Raw genomic sequence first — 26,262 nt, 5'->3', positions numbered from 1 at the left:
AAAGCAGTACAGAGGTTTTTCAAAAAATTAAAAATAGAACTACTATATGATCCAGCTTTTCCACTACTGGGTATTTTCCCAAAGAAAATGAAAACACTAACTGAAAAAGGAATATGCACCCTTAAGTCATTAAAGCATTATTTACAATAGCCAAGATATGGAGGCAACCCAAGCATCCATCAATACATAAATGGATAAAGAAGATGGATACATACAATGGAATATTAGCCATAAAAATGAAGAAATATCGGCCATTTGCAACAACATGAATGGACATGAAGTGTACTGTGCTAATGAAACAAGTCAGACAGAAAAAGACAAAAACCAAAAACAAAACAAATGAAAAAATAAGACAAAATCAGACTCATAGACGCAGAGAACAGACTGACATTTGCCAGAGAAGAAGGAGGCTGGGGAGGTGGGTAAAATGGTTGAAGGGGATCAAGAGATATAAACTTCCAGTTATAAAATAAATAAGGCATGGAAATATAATGTACAGCATGGGGAATATAGACAATAATATTGTATTAATTTTGTATAGTGACAGGTGGTAACTCACTATGGTGATCCTTTCATAGTGTATATAAATGTCAAATCACTACGTTGTACACTGAAAACTAATATAGCATCATATGTCAATTATACTTCAATAAAATAAAAAGTGATCTGCACAACTGTATAATAAAGGAGGTGTGACTTAGTAGAGACATGTATGAAAGATACCTAGGGGTTTCAAGCAACATTAAATAGGTATCCAAGTGGTATTGTGCTGCCTATTGGAAATCTTGAACTGAGTTGTACAAAATGTACTGGTAAGAACAAAGGAAGAGACAGTTGTGCTTTCCTTTGCCCTGGGCAGAGGACCCACACTTTTTTTAAAATGTGGAACTTTAAAATTTAATTTTAACTCCAGTGTATTTAACATACAGTGTTATATTAGTTTCAGGTGTACAATATAGTGATTCAATAATTCCACACATTACCCAGTGCTCATCATGACAAGTGCACTCCATAATCCCCACCACTTATTTCACCCATCCCCCCACCCACCTTCCTTCTGCTAACCATCAGTTTGTTCTCTATCCTTAAGAGTCTGTTTCTTGGTACAAGGGGGGCCCATAATTTCTCAAAACAAAGGGCATAAAGAAAGCAACTTGTTGGAAAGAGGTGACTAGAGACTTGTCTCAATGCTTATTTGCATAGCAAGCACATGAGTTTTGCTTAGATTATCTGTTTATTAGCCATGCCTTTGGGGGATGCTAAAGTTCCCCAAGCTAGCCTCTGTTGCTATCACTGGTAATAAAGGGCAGACATTCCTGATAGACCATAGTGCCCTGTTCCAAGACAAAATTCATCCCACTATCCCTAGGGGATTGGGGCAGGGGGTGGGGAGGAGGAAGGAGGGAGGAGAAGGGTTAGTCAGAGGAGAAATCTCCAGAGCAAAACTGCCAAATAGAAGAGTTCCTCACAACAGGATGAAGCAAGGCCTTTCCAGTCAAAGAAACCACAGGCTGCTGGCACTGAGTCAGTGCCAGCAGGTGACCTAGTTAGAGGAGTGCGTGGCTGAGGGAGTCAATGTGCTAAAAAGCCCCACAGATGTTGCAAGTAGGCAACAGAGAATGAAGAGGGGATCCTAAAAAGTAGAGTTAGCTATATCCTCAGGTACCCACATCCAGTAGGAAAAGCAGTTATTCTGAAATATCCAGAGTGCAGTGGAACCAGGCAGCTGTGAGATACGGCCCAGCTGAGGCCCACCGAAGCTAGCACAGTAGGGCATAAACATATGCAAATTGCTTTGGAGGTCATATCTTTTTCTTTTAAACTGGGGTAATAACACATATTTTCTAAGAGTGAACTCAAGATTCGAGATGAATAGGTCACCATGAGGTCAGGGAATGAACATCACCCATTAGGTGACCCCTCCCTGACCCTACAGATTTGCTCTTGAATTATTATCCTTCAATCAGAACTGAAAGGCTCTGAGTCCAACCTCCTCATTGTGCTGTCAGGGAAACTGAGACTTAGAGGAGTGAGGGCCTACTCCACAGTCACACAATGAGTGGACACAGCAATGGTGAGGCTAAAACCCAGGTCTAATGACAGTCAGTGTTCCCTTCCACAGCTTGGCACTGAGCCCTTCTCAATGCACAAAAATGCAAACTACAGGTCAGCCATGCCTTGCCTCCCTCCAGCCATCTTTCCATTCTACTTCCCACTTTGGCCCTGAAAAACAGCAAGCCAAAGTGGTGGGCAGCCCTGCAGACTTAGGCAGGGTGAAACACAGTGCTATGAGAATGATAAGCACAGCTTAAGATGTGGACATGAAGGAACAACTCCCAGAGGTTGTCTCAATGCTGGGTAATTGACGTTTTAAGCATTTTTCAAAGCATGTTATTATCCTTGCACTTAAGGTTGCCGTTGGCAATAATGTGATGGGAATAAAGCCAAAATTCCCCAAGATAAACAAACAGACACTCAGCCTCAGCCTGAGCTTCAGGTAACCTGCTGCCACTAGACATTCTGGCTCCCTCAGCACAAGAATTGGGTTCCTGGGTCCCACACAGCTCTGGACAGATCTCTGCCTGCACAAAAAATTGAAACATTATGGGCAATCCTGCTTTTCGAAGGAAGGGGGAACTGTGTCTCCAGCCCCAAACTTCTTTCTCTGGAAAAATGGAAGTACAGGGGATAAGAATGTGCACCTGCCTGGCAAGTCAGCAGCCTGGCTTCAAGGATTAAGCTCAAGGACATAAAGCCCTCAGAGACAGATCTGACATGGTTACACCATCAAAGCACTCATAGTTCTGGAGACATGGAAAGATAAGTAATGGCAGAATGAGGAAAAGTAATGTGGACGTTCTATGTAAAGAGAGGATGGTGAGAACCGAAGCAGAAAGGCTCTGCCCTTATTTTCCTACCTATCCACTTTGCTGCAGGCCACTGCCCCTCTGAGTCTCAGTTCCTCACCTTAAAAACAACAAAAACAAAACAAAACAAAACAAAGGATTCAACTAAGCAGTTCTCAAAATGGGCCTATCACCAGAATCACCCGATGAGAGTATTTAAAATATAGATTTTGAAGTTCTACCTCAGAAACTCTGATTTAGAAAGTTTATCATGGGCTGCAAAGAAGCTGTATTTTTTTAACATTTTATTTAAATTCCATTTACTTAACATACAGTGTAATATTAGTTTTAGGTATACAATATAGTAATTCAACACTTCCATGCAACACCCAGTGCTCATCATGGTAAGTGCCATCCTTAATCCCCATCACCTACTTAACCCAACCTCCCACCCAGCTCCTCCACAGTAACCATCAGTTCTCTGTAGTTAAGAGTCTGTTTCTTGGTTTACCTCTCTCTCTTTTTTTTTTTCCCCCTCGGCTTGTTTGTTTTTTCTCTTAAATTCCATATAGTCTTTCTCTGACTGACTTATTTTGCTTCACATAATACTCTCTAGCTCCATCCACATCATTGCAATGGCAAGATTTCATTCTTTTTTATGGCTGAGTAGTATTCCATTATACACACATACACACACACACACACCTATCTCACACAAAGGAGCTGTATTTTTAACATACTCTCTAGATGATTTTAATGGTCACCCTTCATTGGGAACCACTGGACTTGATGACCACTGAGGACCTTCTAGCTCTGACCTTCTATGAATCTAAGTCAAGTTTGGACCAAATACTTTATCATAATTATCAATGTCACCATCCAGGGAGCCATTATCATGCAACTACCTTCACATGATTCAGGTTTAGGTGTTTCACACAGGGAGCTTGTGGGCCTCTCTGAAAACTCCCCAAGATTTAAATTGACCATGTGTTCAGAGCCAAAGGACATACCTATGGTCATTTGAACATTAGATCTTTTATTTGAATAAGTAAGTCAGTAAGTTAAAAACCTTATTTAGGAAGAGAAGGGCAAAAGCCTGTTGAGGGGTGGCAAAGGGAGAAGTATTCAATTACATGTTGGGGCAGGACCGGCTGGGGAGGAATGCATTCTCTGTTGCAGTTAGGTAACTCTGTCATTCTGTCATCCTCATCTTTACCCAGGCCCTAGGCCAAAATCTGAACTTCTGACAATAGGAAAAGAGACTGAGACCTTCATCATCCTGGCATGACTGGAGGCAAGAGGCTGAATCCAAAGGCTTAGGGAGAACTATATCCGTAATGTCTTAGAATTCTCAAAGTTGAGAAGTTATTTGTTCTAGATTAATTTTCTTCTGCTGCAAATTAACTTCTACCAGTTCTCTGGTCTTTGTATGAGAGGTAAGCAAGCTTAAATTACCAATCCCTGGATAATTATGTGTCAGAATCCACTCGAACTTGGGATGCAATCTGCTTGCTCCATCCAAAAGTATCACTGAGCTGGCAAGAGAGGAGCCAGTTTTCCCTGCCAGAATTTCTCATGAAGGGGGAAGAAGGCAGGGAATTGACTTAGGTTGAGTCTGGAAACTGGTGGGGGCGGGCAGGCTGCCCAGGGAAGAACAAGGCAGATGTACAGGATATTTACCCTGTCCGGCTGCACAAACGCAGACAAGGCAGACCGTGCTTTGGGAATTCCAGACTCAGCAGAGAATGGGTGAGAGTGTGGCTCTACTCTGAAATTCAAAAACCTGTTTGGTCCCAGGGAAAAGAGGGGATGGAATCTTGGTCCCCACAATTATAAAAATCAGAGTCCATAGATAGGGCAAGGAAATGGGAGAGTCATTTGTCAGGAGCAAATTGAAGCTTGAAGATTCCTATGGGATTTCTTAGGTAGAAGAAGCATGATCAGCAGTTAAAGGAAAAGCCTAAAACTCTAACATTGCTTGTTAAAAAGCGTGATTTGGAAAACAAATCCAAACACATCATACCTTTAAAAAAGTCTTGCAAATAAGGCGTAAGAAGTCAGCAGTGGTTCTGTCTTTGACTAGTATGCCTAGAATGGGTTGGGGCTTTTTGCCCATAATGCATTAACCTTTCCCCAAGCATGTCCACGTTCTCTGACCTTTGGCCCTCATTTCCTTCGGTACACATTTATTAAGCACTTACTATATATATAGGTGTTAGGTGCTGGGGTCAGTATATCTCTCCTTATAAATCACTGTGCTGAATTGTAAGTCTGTTCATAGAGACATAAGACATGAGACTTAGTTTTTTGTCTCCCCTTGGCCCTTCAGTCACAGCACCTGTAACTGTGCTATATGTAGAGAAATAAAATAAGTCGTCTTGCAGGAATTCAAGCCAAATAAAGAAGGACATGAAAAGATAGTACACGGTTACTATCTTTTTGGTACAGTACCTAATTTTTATTAAGTTTGCTGCCTGGTTTTATTTAATTCCTGGATACTGATGATTATCTTAATGGCCAATCCAGTATTCTCACCTCTCATAGGCTTCCAGATGAGCTTCCTACCCACATTGACACACATATACACACAACTTAGAACCTGCCCTTCACTTCTTTGAACTTCAGTTTTCTCATCTGCAGTAATGGACTAGTAATAACATCCTGAGATGAGCCTTGTCTTTCCAAATAGATCTTTCTTACTGGTTGCATTGACTTGAGATTGCCACTGCTTCCGTGGGTGAGATGAGAAAGACTTTTTGTGCAGAAAAGCCCAGCTAAGTTTGTCCCTGGGAGAAGAAAGAGGACCCTGTGAGAACCTTGTGATTTTCCACCACAGACACAGAGATTCTGGAAGCAGATGACTACCTAGTCTTCAGAGCAAACACTGGAGGTGAAACAGGACATTAGCCAGGCTGGGTCAATTTGAATTATTACGTATATGAAAAGGCAGTCAGGGAACAGGGAGTATTAACAATAACAACTCCTCCTGTATGAAGAGCACTTTAGGGCTCACCAAGTATTTCCAGATTATTTCTCTCATTCGAGCCTCAAAACAAGCAACAGAATTGTCCTAGATGCTTTTGCATAGTTTTATTTTCCATTTAAATCTTGAGTCAAACCTTAAAAACAGTCTGGTTTCTGCCTGTTTTACAAATGAGGAAACTGAAGTTCATCACAGTAAAGTATCTTGACCGAAGTCACACAGGGAGATAGTGGTAAAATCTGCAGATAGTGGTAGAATCCATGTTTTCTCATTCTTTGTGGAGTGCTCCTTCACCCGTACCAACTAACAAGGGTAGAGGAGTGGGAGGGGGCAGGATATGGTGCCAGGACAGCAAGGTTTGAAGAGGGAGGCAGTATAAAAAAGGAATTCAGAAAGCATCAAGATCAGGGAAGGTGAAGGAGAATGGAGAGTCATCTGAACCACACCCCCTCCCCCGAAGTAATTTCCTGAGTGCTGCTTTGGGTTCTCCTAGGGAAACTCCCTTCCCCTGATGTTGGTTACATAGGTAACTTGAAACACCTCAAACCCTAGCCACTGGGCACATCTGGGTAATCCTCTGAGGAGGTAGATCAATACCACCCCCACCAGGTATCAGACCTTGACTAATCACTTAGTGAGCCAACCAACCTTCTTCTGCTTGGGGTTCAGAAGGGGATATAAAATTCATCAGCAGCTTCCAAGAGGGAAAGATTTGATGGAGTAGGTAGGGAATGAAATATTCATGTCAGCCCAAGGAGGGCTTTGGACAATGCAGAATCAAGGTTGACCTCTGTCTGCAATTCCTGGCCGTACATGCACCCAGAGAAGCACACACACAAACATAGGTACAATCACCTCAGGCATGGAAGCAGCTTCCCTGGGCCCTTTTTGTAGGATTTTCTCATTTGCCAATTTAAGGAGATATTTCCTGTTTTTTGTTTGTTTGTTTGTTTCATTTTGTTTTGTTTTGTTTTGTTCTGTTCTGTTCTGTTTTACAGAGGGAAAGTTACAGGGCCCAGGCCTAGAGCCCAGAGCAGCTTCAGGAAGTTATTACAAAAAGCACCTCACCTGGTACCTGAGGCCAGGAGTAGGGAGCTGAGTCAGAGTCCCAGGCCAACTCAGACTGAGCCTACTGGGGAGGCACTTGCCTACTCTTCCTCTGTACCACACACAGAGAGAGCCTAGTGGGAAGAGGACCACGATAGGTTCCACAGTCAAGTGACTCAAGGCTGCCTGAGTTAATGGGGAATGGTTACCATAGAGTTGCTGACTTCTAGAATGTCAAAGCTGGAAGGGGCTTTAGGAATCATCTAGACAGGGTATCTGATATCCATAGAGGAGCAAAGGAGAGACACTGTAGGCTTGGGAATCAACAAGCTATACTAGTGCTATACTAGCATTTGACCTTGGATAAGTTACCTAACATACCTATTCAATAGATTTATCTGTAAAAAAGGGATGACTATCCCCCCATAGGACTATTTTGAGGATTAAGTGAGATAATCCATGGAAAAAATCTTAGCATAGAGTCTGGCATGCGGTGGGTTCTCAATAATTTATTTAAATGTAAATGGCTTTAGTACCATTAATCAAACAGAGTTGTGGTTAAATTCTGATTCCCCCTTTTCTAGCTGTTTTACTTTGAGAGACCACTTTACCTCTTGGTGTATCTTAATGGGACTAATCTTACTTCACAGGGCTGTTGGGAGGGTTCGGTGGGGTAATTAATACATGTAGAAGTGAGCATGGTGCTAGGCACACAGTAAAAGGCTCAATAAACATTGGCTGAATGTGAATGTGCATATCACTAGGACATGAAACTTGGATTATTTTCTCAGAGTCATGCTTCAGCACCCCATATTCTTTTGCCTCATCCATGTGACTGGTCAGGCAAACGGATATAGCCTAAACAGAGCCTTTAGTGAACTGAATTTGTTCAGATGAGGACTGAACCACAGTATGGGATTTTTACTTCATTAGCACTGGGCTAATGCATGGCTTGCACTTGCTCACTTGCATGGCTAACTTCTCAGCCACAGATGTAACAGGCCAAGGCTCATGAGGAGTCTCCCATCCTGCTCCTGGAGGCACAAATTCCCATTCCAAGAGCCAACTGTAACACTCCTGGGGACTCTTTAGCCATTTTCCTTGCCCAAAGCCCAAAGCAACGAGGGCAGAAACAGAAAGATCAAGGATTGGTGGAGAGAAGATTTCCTCTTATTGGTTAGTCTGGAAATACTTGCAGCTTACATCTGGCCTGCATCCTGTAAAAGCCTTTAGTGGATCTTTACTATCCAGGATTGTCTACAAAGCAAACCTCAACTGTAAGTTGTGTATGTGTATGTATGTGGTGCTGGTGGTGGCAAAAGCAGGGCTGTTAAATGATGTTCAAAGCACAGAAATTTTCCATTCCCTGACAGGATGCTTCAGGGGGGCAGGCCTAGAAGAACTGTCCAGCTATCAAATCTTCCCCTTGAGCTCAAATCGAGACTTTACAGGAACATCAAGCTTACTCTTTTTTATCATTAAAGATTTATTTATTTATTTATTTATTTATTTATTTATTTATTTATTTTTGAGAGGCGGAGAGAGAGAGAGCAGAGGGAGGAGCAGAGGGGGAGAAAGAGAATCTCAAGCAGATTCCGCGCTGAACATGAAGCCCATGGAGGGCTCTATCTCATGACCCAGAGATCATGACCTGAGCTAAAATCAAGAGTCGGACACTCAACTGACTAAGCCACACAGGTGCCCCTCAAGCTTAATCTTAAGCAGCTTCTTCCCACACTTGCCAAGCACTGGTTTTCAGAAACCCTAAAGAAATAGCTGGGCTTTTACTTCAGTGCATGGGTCGACAGTTAACTCCCAATCAGGATTATTGTGACTATTCCTAGTCTATCCTCAACCACTGCCAAACAAATAGTAAAAGTAGGTCTCATTACACATGCCTCAGTTTCCTCACATGCAAAATGAGGTGGTGGTTTATGTGATTGCTTTCTGGAAATTAAGGACTCCACAAAGCAATGAACCAGGGAGTCAGGCTCTGCCCTACATATGCTCATGTGTGCGTGCATGCACACACACACACACCCTCGTTTATCCTCGTGACATCCACATTCATACACTCACGTGTCCATATACATGTATATGCCCATAGTTACACAGTTACATATACTTGCATTCCTATTCACATTCATACATACTTTCAAAACTTTGACACAAACATACATGCAATGCACTAAACTGCATACACACAAGCACACATACACACATAGTTTCTCCTCTTCTGAAGCTGATCAGGAAATAAACATACTTGGGAAGGAGTTCCATTATATATTCATGGACAACAACAAGAAAAGGATTTAGTATTCAGAGTAAACAATCCCCAGTCTCAAGACTGAATCTCCCTGCCCTGATCCCCACTACCCAACCCCCCACACACATTTTTTAAGTCATCTTGTGAAGAACCCTTACAGTTTGCCCCTTCCTGGTAAGCTGGAGCAATAAAGCCTAAACCTAAAATGAAAATACATCTTGATTTGCCTGAGACAATCCTAATTTATGCCTGTTGTCCTAGCATAATCTTAATAGTGTCTCCTTTCACTCTCAAATGTGTCCCAGTTTGGATAATAAATTTTCTCATAGCCCTACCTAAAACTTTCCTCACCCTAGGTCATGACTGGGCCACCTGGGTTGGACCAGTAGGCCCAGGCTTACTTGTCTCACTGGGAAAGCATTTTGTTCTTCAACCATGCTTAACTCTTCAATTCTATCACTAGAGATTCTTCTTAGTGTTCCAACCTTGCATTAAACAAAAGAGTTTACTAACCCAGGTCCCAGTGATTAAGGGGAGGCTGGGGCACTTTGCCATTCTAGTTGGCTTCACTGTGGGCATTAACCCTCCTCCTTTTGTTCTCACCCCATTTAATTCCCCAGCTAAGTTCTTTCTGCTTATAATCCTGGACACCCTAATGTTTTTTCTCCTTTTCCTCCTCTTCATCGTTGTAAAACATTAGGCTCTGATGACCCAGACTCTCTCTGAAGCAAATTACACTCCATACCATCACCATCCACCCTACCTTAGACTCAGAGACCCTTGGAATAAAAAGGAATGGCAGAAGGAAAGTGAAAGAGGGAAAGGGAGAGGGAAAGGAAAAGAGAGAAAGAGAGAGAGAAAGAGAGGTTCAATCTCATTTAGGCTCTGTGACTAATTTTCATTAAGCCTGCTACCTAATTTCTTTTAGCCTCAGGGCATGGGAGCTAGTGACTATTTTCGTGGCTGGATTAACTGTGTTTTGAAAAAATCTGAAAACGCTGTCAGCTCTTTGCAAACATGGCTATAAATACATTGTGCAGAATAGATTCGTAATGCTATTCACAGAGCAACTGGACAAGGATCCATGTTCTCCAGACATGTGGATACCACATACTGCAGCTTGAATTTTGGCAGCAGCTGTGTTAATCTGCAAACAACAGGAAGCAGGGAAGAGGCCCCAATAAGAGCAAAAGGGACATTATCAGTATGAAGTGGGGAGATTTACACACAAGACCTTTCTTAGACCCTGAGAAAACTGAATAGCCTGGGGAGAAGCTGGAGGGTATGATGTGCTCACTTGTACATCTATGGAGTTGTACATATATGTACATATGCACATACATACATATATATACATCTGCTTGTGTGGGGGTATATGTGTGAGAGAAAGAAAAGGGGATGTCCATGTAGATAAATGTGTATGTGTGTGCCTGTGGGTATGTGTGCTTTTAGTTGTCATGAGTTCAAGCTTAAGGTCAGATTATGTGTATAGTTTTATACACACAAGTGGTTGGTTATACATATGTGCATCACTGGTGATGCCTCAAACCAGCTATAGATGCATGAGAACATGTGCAAATCTACAGATAAATTTATATACCTGGCAGCCATGATGATAATTTATATATAAGGCTCAAACCAGTTTTCAAAATATTGTCACATCCCCTTTCATTTGAACCTCATCACAAGACTGTCAGATAGAGATTATTATTTCCTCCCCCCATTTTGCAGATAAAGAAAGTGAGGCTGAGAAGGGCCAAGTGACTTGGCCAAGGTTGCAGATTAGGTAAACCACAAATTCAGGACTCTATCCCTGGTCTATCTGATGTCAGATCCTATGCCTGAGCCTATACCACACAGCACAGAAAGAAATGGGCAAAGGAGACTTGAACTCTGGGGTCTACTTTATGATCTCCCATTCCAAGGGCACCTTTTCTATTAGTGCTAAAACAAATTCCATGAAAAAAGGGGGGCCCCAGGGCAAGTGCTATTCTCTGTTGAGCCATGCTCTGGAGAGTAGTCTGCGGGTTGCTGGTCCTGCCTGGAAACCCTAGCCAAGTCCACTCATGAGACACAGATGAGCCATGGCCTTTTTGAGCAGATGTTCACTGGGCATACTCTGGAGCCCACTGGGGGTACTTTCTGGAGTTAAGAGCTAGGACAGTAGGTTTGTTCCCTCTCTATTCTCTGCTTTAGCTGTCTGTCTTTCTCTTCCTAAAAGCCACAGGCTCCCAACATCTGGTCTGACCGGTTCTACCTGAGTCTTCCATGTTTGAGACATCCTGTGAGGAGGGCAGGTGGCACAGGTCTAGCTAGGCCTGAATGTGAGTGGTGCCATCCCAGGGAAAAGGAACAAATAAGTCCACCTGTCTTGCTAACCTCCCTTGCCCTGACCACTAGGTCACTCCAGCTTCTTAGCCTATAGATCTAAGGAAAATTTGCTTTTGGCTAGTTTTTCCATAGACAAAATCTAGGTCAAGGCAAAAAAAAAAACCCACGAAAAAACAAAAACAAAACAAAACAACCCACTGTGTCTCTTGGAACACACACTATTCTGTTGTTTACCATTTGGATGGTTAGAACCTGGTCAAGAGCAATGGAGATAATGATAATGATTCTAAGGTTTCAGGATCACTGATTTGAAGGCCTTGAAGGCAGGGCTCAGGGGAGGAGGGATGGTCTCCTAGTCATTTCAAGGCAGGTGGTCTTCACCATTCCCCTGCTCTGCTATGACTGTGCTCAGTCATTCCAACTGGGCACCAGAATTTTAACTTGCTAAAGTTTAGATATTACTCTGGGGGCCCCTGTTGGGACTTCCAGGCATTTGTCCTCCCCTCCCCCTAACCCCAAAATATAAACCCTCCTTCCAAGTAACAGGATGGGAGGTCCCAACAGTCAAGGAGGTCATAGGGCTTGGCAGGATCTTGGCAAGTTGTTAGGAGGTGGGATACAGAGCACCCTGTTGTGGATGGGGTTATTCAGGTTTCAAAACTGTTACATGAGGATGTGTAGACCACTCACAGTCATTGGTTCCCTCCAAAACTCAGGGAGGAACTTACAGGTTGACTTGGCCAGTGCAGGATCACCCAACATGTGGGCAAAATTATGATTTTAGGGCCCCAGTGAAGCAGGGCCACCCCAAATGAGAAAAGCATAGATTTAATGAATTGTTTCAGAAGTTGGCAGTTGAAAAAAATAGTGCTTAGGGCCTCTAAAGATCTTAATCTGGTCCTGAGCATGACCAACATCAGAGTAGCCCAGATGGTACCTGGATAAAGTAAGTTTACCCCCAGAATTCCTGACTGAGTAATGCTAAGCTCCCTTGGGCTCACCTGGGGTTACACTTGCCTACTAGTGAGATAATAAGAATAGCAAATGCTTATACAGCACTTACCATGTGCCAGACACTGTTCCAAACTATATATAACTCATTTAACAACCCTATATGGTAAGTTCTCTTAGTATCCTCCTCTTACAAATGAGGACACAGCACAGAGAGGTTAAGTGGCCTGCCTAGGGACACAGCTAAGTGGTGGAATCAGTACTTACTCAAGCAGTTTGGCTCCAGAGTTAGTGCTCACTCAAGAAGGTACCATAAAAGGAGAATTCTCAGTGGTACTTCACCTATAGGACACAAACCCCCTTTTAAAAAATAAAGACAAGATTTTAGGAAAGTGATCTTAAATTGGAGAATATTCAGGAAAGATTTCCAGGCACATTGACTCGGCGTATCATAATCTGTCCCACCAAATCTCAGCTTTGCATTGAGGTACTTGCTCACTTGTGCACACATGTTCTCTCTTTGCCTCTTTTGGATGGAATTCTCCAAGGAGGTAGGATGGAGACCACAGGATAGCTACCCTTTCCAAAGTTCATTTCTTCTCAAATCTGGGAGGAAGTGTTTTCCATTTCCTTCAGAGAAGTTGTTCTCTTACTCACTACCTCACCATTCCCCATCACTCCTGACCCCTTGCCAGGAAGCACCCGAAACCTCTTTGGTTTATAGAAGCCACTGGTTATAAGCACTAAGTCTCTGGGAGGTCCAGTCTTCTCACGGAATTAGTGGAAAAATTGGGGCCGAAAAAAGGCAATGGACTTTTCAGGGTCACAAAGACAGTCACAGAGCTAGAAGCAGAACCCAGGTCTCCTGGTTGCCAATCCAGTACCTTTCTTGATTCCAGCCAACAGAACTTAGCAAGGCCTAGATCCTTCCTTCCATGACCCTCATTTCCATCTCCCTTAACTTTTTGACTCCCGATTGTTTGTTTATTTTTCATCATACCATACTTCTTTTTATCCATACACTTAAACTTCAAGCTGCTATCAAATTTAGGGACAACTCTATTCCACCTTTCAGGGAGCTCTTACATATCTGTCCCCATGCAACATGAAATGGGGACACCTGGGTTCTAGTCTCAGCTCTGCTAAATATTAAGTGTCTGACCTTAGGCCACTCACTGGCTCTCAGTCTTCTCTCCTTTTTCTGCAACTATAAAATAGGAATATAAGTCTCTACCGAGCCCTTCGTTGTTGTGAACTTTTCTTTAACTAAATACAAACCACATTGACTTTCCATTTTCCAGAACCCTTCAACATAGCACTTGTTGTGATCAAAGATGTTGGCACATGATGAGATTCAACTGAGTATTTTATTTCATAACTGTCTCTGTTGCAAGGATAAACATCAACTAAGATGTAAACTACAATGTGCTACACACAGAGGAGATTGTTACCACTCAGTAGTTTTCCACTGTCCTGGGGCTCAAAGCATCTGGAGGTCTGTTTGGGACTCCGGGTAAGGGGCTGAGAGTTGTTGCCATTTCTGCTCTCATGCCCTTTATCCCTCCCCTCTGACCTCAGAAAGTGTGCCTGGGCTGCTGACATGGAAAAGCAGGTGGTGTAGGTTGGGCAGGCTATGCCACAAGCCATTTGCAGGCACCTCATTCCATGGCCCAATGCCCAGACATCCTCCTACCCTGTGTCCTTCTCTCCAAATGTCCTCAGTATCTTCCTTTCCTCCTGCCTCTCCACTCCACCCTGCCTGCTGGGTCAGGGCCTAATGGGGAACAGTGACTCACTGGACTCTCAGAGGGCAAAGACCCAGACTCTGAGCAACAATCAAACTGTCCAATTCTCAACCTTCATCCTGCCACTGCCCAATTCATAGGCTCTTCTTCACTTAGCTAAATCCCATTTTGAGTTACAACTCTCCTAGCAAACCTTTCTTGATTCCTATTGATTCCTCACACTCATCTCTCCTTTCCCACATCACTGCACAAAAATTGCATTCAATTATATATATGCACATATTTTTACTACTTAGCAATAATCTGCAGTTGTTTGGTATGTTATGTCTTTGCAAAGAAATTATAAACTTCTTGAAGGATTTTCCCTTCTCTGGCTCGAGCATCCAAGGTCTAGCCTTGCACACAATAAACACTTATTGACTTGAATCGAACCAACATTAATTGAATTGGGTAGAGGTATGGGGAAGGCTTGTGAACAGGGAGAAAACTAACATGTATCGGACATGTTATTATTATCCCTATTTTATGCATGAGAAAACTTAGACTTTAAGAAGTTAAAAACTTTGTCAAAGCCAGTCATGTGGTAACTAATTGAATCTAGCACTATTTGATTCCAAAGCCCATATTCAAAGTTATGTAACAGCTTTAATGCCCATTAGCAAAGTGTTGATTAAATAAAATATTATATACCCATATAATAGAATACTGTGCAATTACAAAAAAAGAGTGAAGACTTTATGGATTTAATGTGTAATAATATCCAAGACATATTTTGAAGTATAAGAGGCGAGGTAGAGGATAATATGAAGTATGGGCTACCATTTGTATTTTAAAAATAGAGTGTACACACACACACACACACAATTGTTTGTACATATACAGAATATCTCTGGAAGGACACACCAGACAACACTGGTGGGCTCTAGGCTGGGGAACAGGGTAACTGGGAGACAGAAGTTAGAGAGAGACTTAATAGTATTGCAACTCTTGAATTTTGTTTCATATTAAATAAATAAAATCACATTTATTAAAACACAATACAATCTCTTTCCACAAAGTAGTGCCTAGGGGTTGACTTTGGAAAAGTTCTGGGAGAGAAGGGGGCAGTATGCCAGTGAGTTGGATTGGGGGCCTCCCAGGGTGCCAAAAGCCCCATCCTTTGCACCCATTTCCTAATCCCTCTTACAAACCAATCTCCACTATAATCATCTGACTGTAATGTTGATTGAGGTCACATCTTTCCAGATCTCAGTTCTCTACCTATAAAATTGGAACCAGATGGGGTAGAATGAGATGGTCTCCAAAATGCCTTCCAGCCCAGACATTTCAATAACCAAAAATCAAAAGGGTGAATCCTACTATATTTAAAATCTTAGTCTCAAAGAAGGGCTTTGAGATTTTGTTTTGTTGTTTGCAACAAAGAAGAGGAACATTCCCTTTGGATTTGCCTACTAGATGGTCTTAATGGAGGCTCCCTAAGTGGTCACTGAAATGCTTGTTCGAAACTGCTGTTGCAGTCTTCCTCCAAGACTCTGGCCTTCTGTGGCCTCTGTTCTACAGGGCTATCCTGTTTAGAGCACAAGGAAATTGGCCCACTCCAAAACTGAATACAAAAGAGCAAGGCCCCTTCTATGCTTAATGTCCCCTGGCCCAGACCTTCTGACCCTAAATTATCCCTTTCCTTCTTCCTCACTACCTGCAAGAGAACAGAGGCTCTGTGAGAGACCCTCGGGAGGAAGTGACGCCCTAACTTCACCCACCACTCATACCCCCCCCAGTCCCTAGAAATTTCTACTAAAAACCTCAGTCCTTGACTTGTAGGGAGGTTTGTGAGCTCCTGCCAAGAGCTGTAAATATTTTAACATGCCTTGTTTCCTTGAATGTATATGACCTGTTATCTGGCCCCTCCTTTCTCTGGGCTCTTAGAGAACTGAGGAACAAAGAAAACACAGCCAGTCCTTAGCTACAGGACACCCAGGTCAAATTGCAGAATAATACAGAGGGGATATGAGGAAGAGATTGAGTGGGAAGGTAGAATGTGGAGAGGAGGGTTGATTCCCCTTCCAGATATATTTAGAGAAAGGTATAGCAACTCAAATTCTAGGGGCTGGCAAAGGTTACTGGAAATAAGAATAAGAATAACACCAACCCCTTCACAGTTTACAAAGATCTTTTGTATACATAATCTTATTGGATCCTTCATAGTCCTATAAAATATTGTTAATTCCATCACGCAGATGAGAACACTGAAGACTTGGACGTTTATATAACTTGTTCGAGGCTAAACAATTAAGAAGAGACCATTTCTATGTCTTTTTTGTACCCAGGGATCATGACTCTGGGTAGAGTGAGATGAGTAGTTAGAGGAGTATGTCATACATCACGAGACTGTCAGACTTCTGTCTACTAAACCCTTTATTGGCCATCTTTTTATCCCTTAGTCATAAGGATGCCCTGAGGCTACAGGAATGGAAAACTTGGCAGCAGTCCCTTTGGTAGCTGCCTCTTCCCATCCTTACTATGTCTTAGGTGATATATAAAAGCAGGAATTCTGGACTCAGATTCTCTGTGTTCAAATCCTGGCTCTGTCATTATTTCCTATATGAGCTTAAGCAAGTTACTTAACTTCTGTGCCTCTGACTTTTCATCCACAAAATGGAGAAAATAATGGTACCTATATCATAGTGTTGTTGAGAATTAAAATGAGTTGTTACATGTAAAGAATTTAATATGATGCTGCACAGACTTAATTGTGAAATGCTAAATAAATGTTAATAATAATAATTAATTAATAATAAGTAGCAGGGAGGGCTTATAGGGAGTCATCTCCATACTTTCACACAGTCCCCTTGGGATTAGTGACAACCCCACATGAAGGGGATGGGTAGTGAATAGAAGAGCTCTTTTCTTTGTGAGAAGCTCAGTGACCTGAACAAGTGACTGAACCTGTGATGTCAGCCTCATAGGTGCTGTGTTCTAAGCAACTGTGCTAACTGGCCCAGACGGACATCACTTGCCCAGCTATACATACACATGTACACACAGGTCTGGACATACGGGTGCATGTACATACCCTTTCAGCCTAGATAAGAGGGTGGATGGGTAGATGCACAGAATAAGCTGAGCAAAAGGACTGTGTAGGGACTGCTTGTTGAGCGACATTTCCTTCCCCTTTTCCCTTCAGCTACACAGAAGCAGGGAAGCAGCTAACCTGGGAGCTTTACTTCCTCTCTTTCTCCCCTTACTGAAGGCACTTTTAACTCTAGTTAGGACTTGGGTGTCTGCCTCCTCTCTTCTCTGACTCCTCTACAATCAATTCTTTAGTATTTTTTGGCAAGAACAGAGATGATACTCAAAATGGAATGAAGAGTTCTGTTCTATCCAGAGCCACTGAAGCTACTAAAAACCAATCTGAAATCTCTGGAGGTTCAGTTGGCACAGAACAAGGAAAGTAAAGACTTGAAGAGAAAGGGGTGCAACTGACCAGGACATTTGTTGAATATGATTGGGTAAGACCTGCTACAATATTATTTCCTCGGCTAGGCTCCCAGGGTTATGAAAAGAGAGGGTGTGGAAATGACAAAAACAAGTTCATAGCAGTTATCTTACTGCAAAAATCCAGAGGTGATGACTTCCACACTCTTGAATGCTACATAGAAAGTTACCTTTCCCCCAGAAAGTGAAGAGTAAGAGAGAGAAGAAAGGGGAAAAAGGAAAAGATGCCTCTGTGGGATATGTAGAAATGGGCCAAGATCCAGGCTGGAGTTGGGCCTGTACAACATCTTAAACTCCAGTTGTTCCTTTAATTGAGCAAGAGAAAGAAAAAGAAGAGAGATAACAATACTGTGAGGAAAGAGGATGGCATATCTAGCAAAGGTGATACAAATGCGCTATGAAAATGGGAGGAGCCACGAAAATATGGTTAGGACAGCCAATTTCATCCCTTCTTCTCCTTTCAACCCCAGAAGCTGGAGCAAAGTAGAAGACAGAGTTAGGCAAGACTACCAGGATGAAGAGGCATGTACTTCCTCAAGCCATCAAACAGGCTACATTCAACACCCACAAATAGGTGCCAAGTGATTTCACATTAGTAACCACAGCACCCACCTTCAAGGTAGGTAATTAAATGTCCTTAGGCTTAGTGCTCTGTCATTCCTAACATGGGAGTGGGCTGGAGCGTCCTAAACCTTCTTCCCAGTAACCTTTGAGTACCGACAGGGATGCAGGATAAGGAGAGGAATGGAAGGAGAAAGAAACTTATAATGTTTCCACATTCCAGTGTTGGGGAGTTACAAAGGGTCCAGGCCAAGATGTACAGACCAGGCTGGCTATATTCTCTACATCACCCTCACCTAACAAGTTTTTCATTCTGGGCCCTTTGTGCTAGTCTGCCATAACCCCTACAGAAGCCTCTATCATGTCAAACCTGATTCCATAAACAGATGGGGAAAGACTGCTTTCATAATCCATGGCTTCAGGTGAGGTGTCTGATGTGTGTGTGTGTGTGTGTGTGTGTGTGTGTGTGTGTGTTATGAATAAAGCCTTTTCTCTAAGGTTTGCTCATTGAATCTCAAGCGAGAAAGTTCCTTTAAAGGCAAGAAAGTTCACTCCATCTTTTATACAATCTGAAAAGCATAAATGATTAATCCTTTTCAAAAGGCAACAAAACAAAAAGATGCTGGTGGTAAAAGCAGTACACCGTCTTGGGAAACCAGTCTCTTCAAAAGGTCAAGATGGCATCCTTTACATATTTCTGCAAATGTTGATAGTCCAGCTGCTTGTTTACTCTTCATGGCACTGGAGGAAATGTTTCCAATGACAAGCAAGTATAAATTTAGGGGAAAATGAGAGAGAGTTCTATGCCGGCTACTTCAGTAGCCACACTCTCAGCTAAGACCTGAGAGAAGCTAAAGTTGACCAGGGATTGTGGATACCCCACAGGGCCTCCTCTAGGATTAAAACAGCAGTCCTTCCACACCCAACCACAGTGGGACCCAGGCAGCAGCTCTAACCCACCTATAAAGATGCCCTGTCTGAAGCCCCCTGAAGAAAACCACTATGTCCCGTTTAGGATTCCTGGTTTACTCTTCTATCCTGAAGTAAGAGAAAACCAATGTCATAGTAACCATGTATTTCTGAGAAATAAGAATGAACTGTGGGAAATTAAATTTCAGGAGAAGGGTCCAAACTGAGGCTTAAGGAAATGCTTATAGTTTAATGCTTTTTAGGAACAGGTTCAAATGCTGGGAAACAGTAGCATACAGACCCATTCTGCTAGCCTGCAGCCATCCAAGTTGAGAGAATTTTCTTGGGGGCCCAGTTCCATACTTAGCAGGGCACTGTGGAACAAGCAGTTGTATGTCCAGAGTTGCCCTTACACACTGGGCAAAAGGAAGTGGATCTTTTCAACCATAATAGTATATATAAGCAGCCCTATAATCTCTAAATACATATGACATGGGAAAATAATATCTATATGGTTTTTTTCATTGTTTCCCCAGTCTCTTCCCAACCTGTCTACATCTTCATTCAGGGAGATTAACAAATTTCCATTTTGTCTGCATGAATAAAAATGTATGCCAAGTGAATAAATTTCACATAATTCTAGAAGGATAGAATGGCAGAGCTATAAAGTTCATCTAGTCAAACCCTCTCATTTTTCAGATAGATAAACTGAAGTACAGAGAGGTAAAGTACCTGCTCAAAGTCACAGAGCAAGTCAGGGGCACAAGTTGTCTAACTCCTAGTCACTGTTTAGCTGATATTACTGAGATCACCAGCCCTTTGGGGTCCAGATTTATATTTAGAATGAGCATTTGAGGCCACTGGACAATAAGCCAGGGATCCAGCCTCAGCCAACTACTCAAGCTAAAACAAGCATCCCCCTGGTTGGCTTCCAAATACCCCAACCTCTCCTCCTCATCCCTTCCAATATGAGTCAAGGTCCTAGTTTGGGACTAGTTTGGTTGGGAAGGAGGCAGAAGAGTTACTTGAAAGATGCCTGACCAAAGGCCCTGTGGCCCAAAGCTCCATTGAAGGCTCTAAACCAACCTGTTTATCTGGACAGTTGGCAAAAGCCTTCAGCCAAATGTAAGACCCTGGCAGATTTGCTCAAAAAAACCCTGGTTCCTAAACTCAGAAATTTAGTGGTCAGCCCAGTGAGACACTGAACCAAGCAACGAAAGGCCCTAAGATGGGGAAGAGAAATATAGCTTAACCTGCCTTTGACCCAACCCATCCTCGGGACTCTGTCTAAATACATAGTGTACCATTTTCCCCATGCCTAGAAAATTCTGTCTCCATTTGAGCGATCCATGAGTCTGAACTATCTTGTGCCCAGTAGTAAACTTTCCTGACCACTGTCCCTTTCCCTGAGTGGTGAGAGCCCTAGTCCCTATCCTCCCACCTAGGAGCCTACAAGGGCCATGCTTATAAACTACCCAATAAAAGACACCTCCCATCATATTTTATGTCTCAGTGCTAGACTGGCAGTCAAAGTGGAAAGTGCAGAGTAATGGGTTTACTTTGGAGCACAGTTAAAAAGACCTAAGCTTGGAGCCAATGTTAACAACTCCGGCTTGGTCTACCTTGTCTCCTGGATCCCCAACCCTAAGCCTTCCCCAGCTCCAACCCACTTAGGGTTCCAGTAATGACCTGGGGCCCACAACCAATGCTACCTTGTTCCTCTTTACCCTCTTTCCTCCAAAAGTCAACTTTCCCCGGGTCCTATGCCTGGGAGGAATGGCAGGCAAAAGTTTCCTGAGATGGAGGCAACTGACCAAGGTCTGGTCTGGGGGAGAAAGGAAAAGATCAGGAGAAAAATGAGCCTATACTGTTTGCAGAGCTTGTAGGAAAGCTCAACCAGGAAGCCATGCCATACTTTCCACCAGGTTGCCTGGCTGCCTTGTCCTGTCTGCTGCTTGGTCTGGGCAGGGGAACTCCCAAATTTCCTACAAGCTCTGCCAAAAGTATAGGCTCATTGCTCTCCTGGTCTTTTCCTTTTCCCCCTAAATCAGACCTTGGTCACTTGCTTCCATCTCAGGAACCTTTTGCCTGCCATTCCTCCCAGGCATAGGACCCAAGGAAAACTGGCTTCCCTTCAAAGACAGGTAATGAGAAGGCACAAGATATACTGTTAGTGCCACTGCAGAACTGTAGGCATCACAGAATCTACAAAAACTGTACATTGCATGCTTAGAATGGCCTGAATTCCACTTCCCTTTTACTCTCCATGGCTGTTCCCATGCTCAGAGACCGCTCTGATGCGGAGTTAGCCCCCAAACACCAAAACTACCTTTCTCTGGGGCTCGCTCATAACAGTTCCAATTATCTGCAGAACCTTAGACTCATAAAGACAATCAGTGGCAGCTTTAGAACTGTAAAGATACTAGGCCTAGCCAAAGAGAATTTGGATTGTGGGATACCTCCAAACATTAAACTCATAGATTTTTAGAGATGAAAGGCATGTCAGACATTAATAGAACCTTAATAGCACCAACCTCCTTGACTAGGGGCATATATGTTCCATGTTCCCCAGAAAGGCTATTAGGCAAATACTGGCTGATAAACATTTTAGCAAGCTTCTGCCGGATTTCTTCTAACCCTTTGAGACACCAGAGCTGTGGCACAGGTCCTGGGAAATTTTGAGTAAACTGCAGAAAGCATGTGGAGATAGAGACACATTTGGAATCTCAGGATCTGAATGGTTGCTTGGGAAAGCTGAGGGGCCCAAGAAAGGTAGTGCTAAGGATGAGATTTTCTAGGAGCTCAAGAATGTGGTGGGGTATTTTTGACCTTTTCAAAATAAAAACTGAGGTGTTCCTAAGAGCATCCAGTGTCAAAAATAACTTTCATGAATTCAAGATGCACCACAGAGAGGACCCAAGCCAAAGTATTCTGAGACCCTGGGAACATAACAAATTCTTCTCTGTCCCCTCCTGACTTACACTCACCATAATTTAAACCAGTAAACCCAGCCCTTCAATGGACCTAGTCTGTGTCAGAGTACACACCAGCCACACCTCTGCACAGCCCACTGCCCCCCCCTTCCCAGCTGCACTGTGAGGTCTTGACCGGAAAGTCCCAGCCAGCCCTCCCCCTGAGTCCCCTATGATCACCTACTTTGAAGTTTGTTCCCCAGCAGTAAACCTCTTCCTGGTAAAGCAGTGGTTTTTCCAAGTTTTATTACATATTCGGAAGGGCCCAGCTCTAGGCCTGCTCACACCACATGAATGCCAGGGCCTAGCTTCAGCCCATCCCCCACTACCTCCCATGAAGTTTCACCCAGACTTTGCCACTGACTCTGAAGGCCAACAGCCTGCCTTCAACCACAGGGCAATGCTCAGCAGGTGCCCTCCTAGGTAACCTAGGCAACAGCCAGAGGCCATACCCTGGCTGCCTTCCCAAGAGCCCCTGAACTGCATCAATGCAAGGAGAAGGTAGTCCCAGGGGTGAGTATGGCAGTAACCTTACTCCCAGAAGTTGTTCCACACACTCCAGGGACCCCCTACACTTGGGCATCAGTGTGGCCTGGGCAGTCTCCACCCTGGACAGCCACGGAGGCACACTCTAATTTTCAAGTGGGACCCACACATTGCTGTGCCAATGGGTCACAGAGGTACCAAGTGGTACCCCAAATCCTCTTCTTTAAAGGTAATCCAGTAAAACTGCAAACTTTAAAAAGGGGGAGGGGGTCCTTGGTTCGGAGCAGCGATAGGAGTGGCTGTTCAAGGGCCCAGGGAATCCACAGGTGGATGCCCTAGAATTCAAGGTTTCTATGTTCAATAAATAATCCCAAGGCCCCCACAGAGGGCAGCAGAAGTATGTGTTGGGATGAGGGAACCCCTCAGCCTTCAGCCCCAGGGCAACACTATGAAAAGCCACCTATTCCGAGCTGTGAACTTTCAGCCAGGGGCAGTGGAGCTGTCCTGCGGAGTCACAGAAGGAGCGAGCCTTCAGGGAGAAGGCATCCCAAGTCCCTCGCTCCCTCCCTAGACTCCTCATCAGAACTGTTGAGGGGCATCACCCTTGCCTTTCTGAGAAAACAGAATAGCTCCTCTGACTTCAGAGCCTATGGGCAGATTCAATGCGAAGAGAATGCAAGGTTGCAGTCTTGTGGCCACAGGCCTAAGAGAGCGAAGGCTATATATACCCTCCAGCCTTGCTTCTCTTAGAAAGAAGACCAAGTCAGCCCCACGAGGTTGGCATTCTGGCTGAGGCCCAATGAGGCATCCGGCAGATAGTGGAGAGGCTTGAGCCTGGGGGAGAGCAAGGCTCAGGTTGGGGGCAGCGTGGAGTGAGTCTCAGGGCCCAGCCTTCCAGCTGCCTTACACTTCTCTGGCAGGAGACCTCGGAGACCGCCTTCCTGCTTGCTTTGGGGTTCAGCTCAGAGGGCACAGAGATCTGCTCGCTCCCTCAGAGTGGTAGAGGACGGCCTGGCCTGGCTGGGCCATAACCACTGCGAGCAAAGAGACACGCGCACACCCCACTCGCACTCCCTTCCTCCCCCTTTCTCTCTCCAGCAGACACACATGCCTGCCTTGTGTTTGTTCGCTCAGTCACCAGGATTCCAAAAGTGTTTTTGACAGAAAACACCTCCTCTCCCTGTAGGGGAACAGGGGCTGCTGCGGAGATCCGCAGTACGGTATTTCTCTCAAAGCCCTCCCAGCCTCCCAACTCTCTCCTCTCTCCATGACTTCGCACCGCCTCCAAAAAAAATCTGCAAATATTTCCCCTCACTACACATGGTCAGCATACTTTAAAAAAAAAAGGGGGGGGTGCGTCTGGATTTGTTCCAGGGCAAAAAAGTTCATTCCTTGCCTGTGATCAATGACTATCCCAGGTCCCACCCAAGGGACGTCTTGCGCCTAGTCTCCATAGGTAAGGGTGCCCAGAGCCCCGCAAGCTGCTCCTTAGCAGCGCCCTGGGCAAGGGATAAGGGGGAGGAGTCGAAGCAGAAAGCTGAAGGGGCGCCTCCAACCGAGAGATCAGGAGTCGGGCGGCAGTGGGAGCGGAGGACACCCTTGCCCAGAATGCCAGGAGGGGCGCGTGGGGCCACTCACCTGCTTGGAACTCCACTTGGCGATTTTTCTCTCTTTCCTCCTGCAGCAGCATGGAGTAGAGGATCCCAAAAGAGTTCTGGATGCCAAAGATGGAGCCGTTGCACCAGGTGGCAGCGAAGACCACCATCCAGCCGAAGCCACCTTCGGGGGGCTGAAAGCCGCGCGCCGTGCCGCGGGTCTCTACAGTGGGCGTGGACTTGGAATCATGCACTGGCTCGGGCTCAAATTCCAACTCCGGCAGGGGTGCAGGGTCTGGTAGGGGCTGGGGCTCCGGCTGTGGCTCTGGCTGCGGCTCGGGTGGGGGCACAGGCACCGGCTCAGGCTCGGGCTCTGGTTCGGGGCTACCCACCCACTCCTGTTGTTCCTGGTCTGCCTCCCGCCAGGGCCCCTTGGCTTCCTTGCTCGCCAGGCTTTGCAGCGCCATCTCGGCAGGGGGACTGTGGCTGCTCCGGCGGGAGGAGCCGCTGTGTGGCTGGTACTTGTTTCTGCCGCTGCTGCTGCTGCTGCTGCTGCTGAAGCTGCTGCTGCCGCTGCTGCTGCTGCTGCTGCTCCGAGCGCTGCTGCTGCCGCTGCCGCTGCCTCCTCCGGACCCGGCTCCGCGCCCCAGCTGGCCCGCCTGTCCCGCGACAGACGGTCCCTCGAGTCCTCTCCTCCTCCTCCCACGTCCAACCCCCCTTCTGCTCTCCCCATGTCATCTCTCTCCTCCCCCTCCTCTTCTCCCCCCCCTCTTCCTCCCTCAACAGGCAGCCGCTACAGCCTTGCTCTTCTCCCTAGCCCTTCCTGCTCCCCATACTCGCCTACCTACTCTAGCCACTGCTCTCTATCTCAACTTCCTTTCCGAACTACTGAATTCTGTCCTCCTTGTCCAGATACTCAGTAGAGGGAGAGTTTAAATGGTTTTTCCACGAACGGTCCTGTTCCTCCTGCCTTCTCCCCCCAACAGGCTCCAAACAGGCACTGATCAACCCAGAATTTCCAAGGAAGACCCCACTGTCCTTTTCTCCCACTCCCTTCCTCCTCACAAGCAGGCTGGAACTGAGGTGGTCCCGAGGACCCCAGGACAGGAGCTGGACTGTGAGAGACTCCACCCTGCCCTCGGGAATCTCTTTGTCCCCCACTTGCGCTTGGGGAGAGCGACCTGGAGGGGAAAGCCCAGACTTCGGGCAGAGGGTGGGCACAATCTTCTAGAGCCAGGGGCTCAGCCTCCCAGGGTCCTGCGCAACCCCCCCCCCAAGGCTCGCCCCCTTCACCCCCGCCCTTCCCGGCAAATCCCTGGCGGGGCGCGAAGGGGAGGAGACAGCCCGGCAGCGAGGCCCGCCCCTCAGGGCAGTCAATCAGGGTTTTGTTTGCGCCAACCTGGAGCCCAGAGGAGCGGTAGAGGGCCGGGTCTGGGCCGGGGGCTGGGCCAGGAAGGGAGGGAGGTGCAGTGACACCGGAGGGGGCCGGGCCCAGGCGGGGCGGGAGCCCAAGCTCAGCTTAGGCTCCTCCCTGCTCTCTGTCCCGCAGTGGGGAACTAGAAGTCGAGGCCAGGTCAAGCTGCCAGTTAGGCAAGGGCCGATCTTCCGGCCCTCCGAGCTCGGCCGAGCCGCTTGTAGAGGATGTCTTTCCAGCAACCACGATCCCCTTCCGCCCACCTCAGGCTTAGAGACGTGAGAGTCTCGCTGAATGTCCCAAACTAAGGCCCCAGCCCCTCGAGGATAAGAGAGATTTTGCTCCCCAGAGAGCTCACGGGTCCCAGGAGGCAGGATGGGTGATCTGCCCTGTGGGCGTCCCGACTCCCTGCAGTAGTGCGCTGCTGTGACCAACCTCAGCCCCGCAGACCCGCCCGACGATCCCGGGAAGTTCTGCCTCCCCTGAGGGCCCACGCGTCTAATGCACTAATCATGAGGTCGCGGTGTGGTTACTAAGCTACTCCGCTCTCCACCAGCAGGCGGGAGAGCGCCAAGCTGCCTCTACCCGGCATCTTATTAACCTTCTTGCTGGGTGAAAAGACTGTATGGCTGGTGAAAATGCAGCTCAGGGCTCTGCCAGA

General features: G+C 45.5%; 1 protein-coding gene across 1 annotated transcript in view; it reads right to left on the bottom strand.

Annotated features, from left to right (window-relative positions):
* Positions 1–25,472, bottom strand: part of SLC16A2 (solute carrier family 16 member 2) — a 90,811-nt gene extending 65,339 nt beyond the window's left edge. The window contains exon 1 of the mRNA XM_002929128.4: positions 24,231–25,472. Coding sequence (XP_002929174.2) covers positions 24,231–24,654 — 424 coding nt within the window. The 5' untranslated portion in view covers positions 24,655–25,472. The remainder of the gene's footprint in view (positions 1–24,230) is intronic.
* Between the last annotated feature and the right edge of the window lie 790 nt (positions 25,473–26,262).

The sequence above is a fragment of the Ailuropoda melanoleuca genome, chromosome X (assembly GCF_002007445.2).
Source record: "Ailuropoda melanoleuca isolate Jingjing chromosome X, ASM200744v2, whole genome shotgun sequence".
Taxonomy (NCBI): domain Eukaryota; kingdom Metazoa; phylum Chordata; class Mammalia; order Carnivora; family Ursidae; genus Ailuropoda; species Ailuropoda melanoleuca.
Note: the sequence above shows the minus strand (reverse complement) of the source record. Positions and strands in the feature narration are given on the sequence as shown.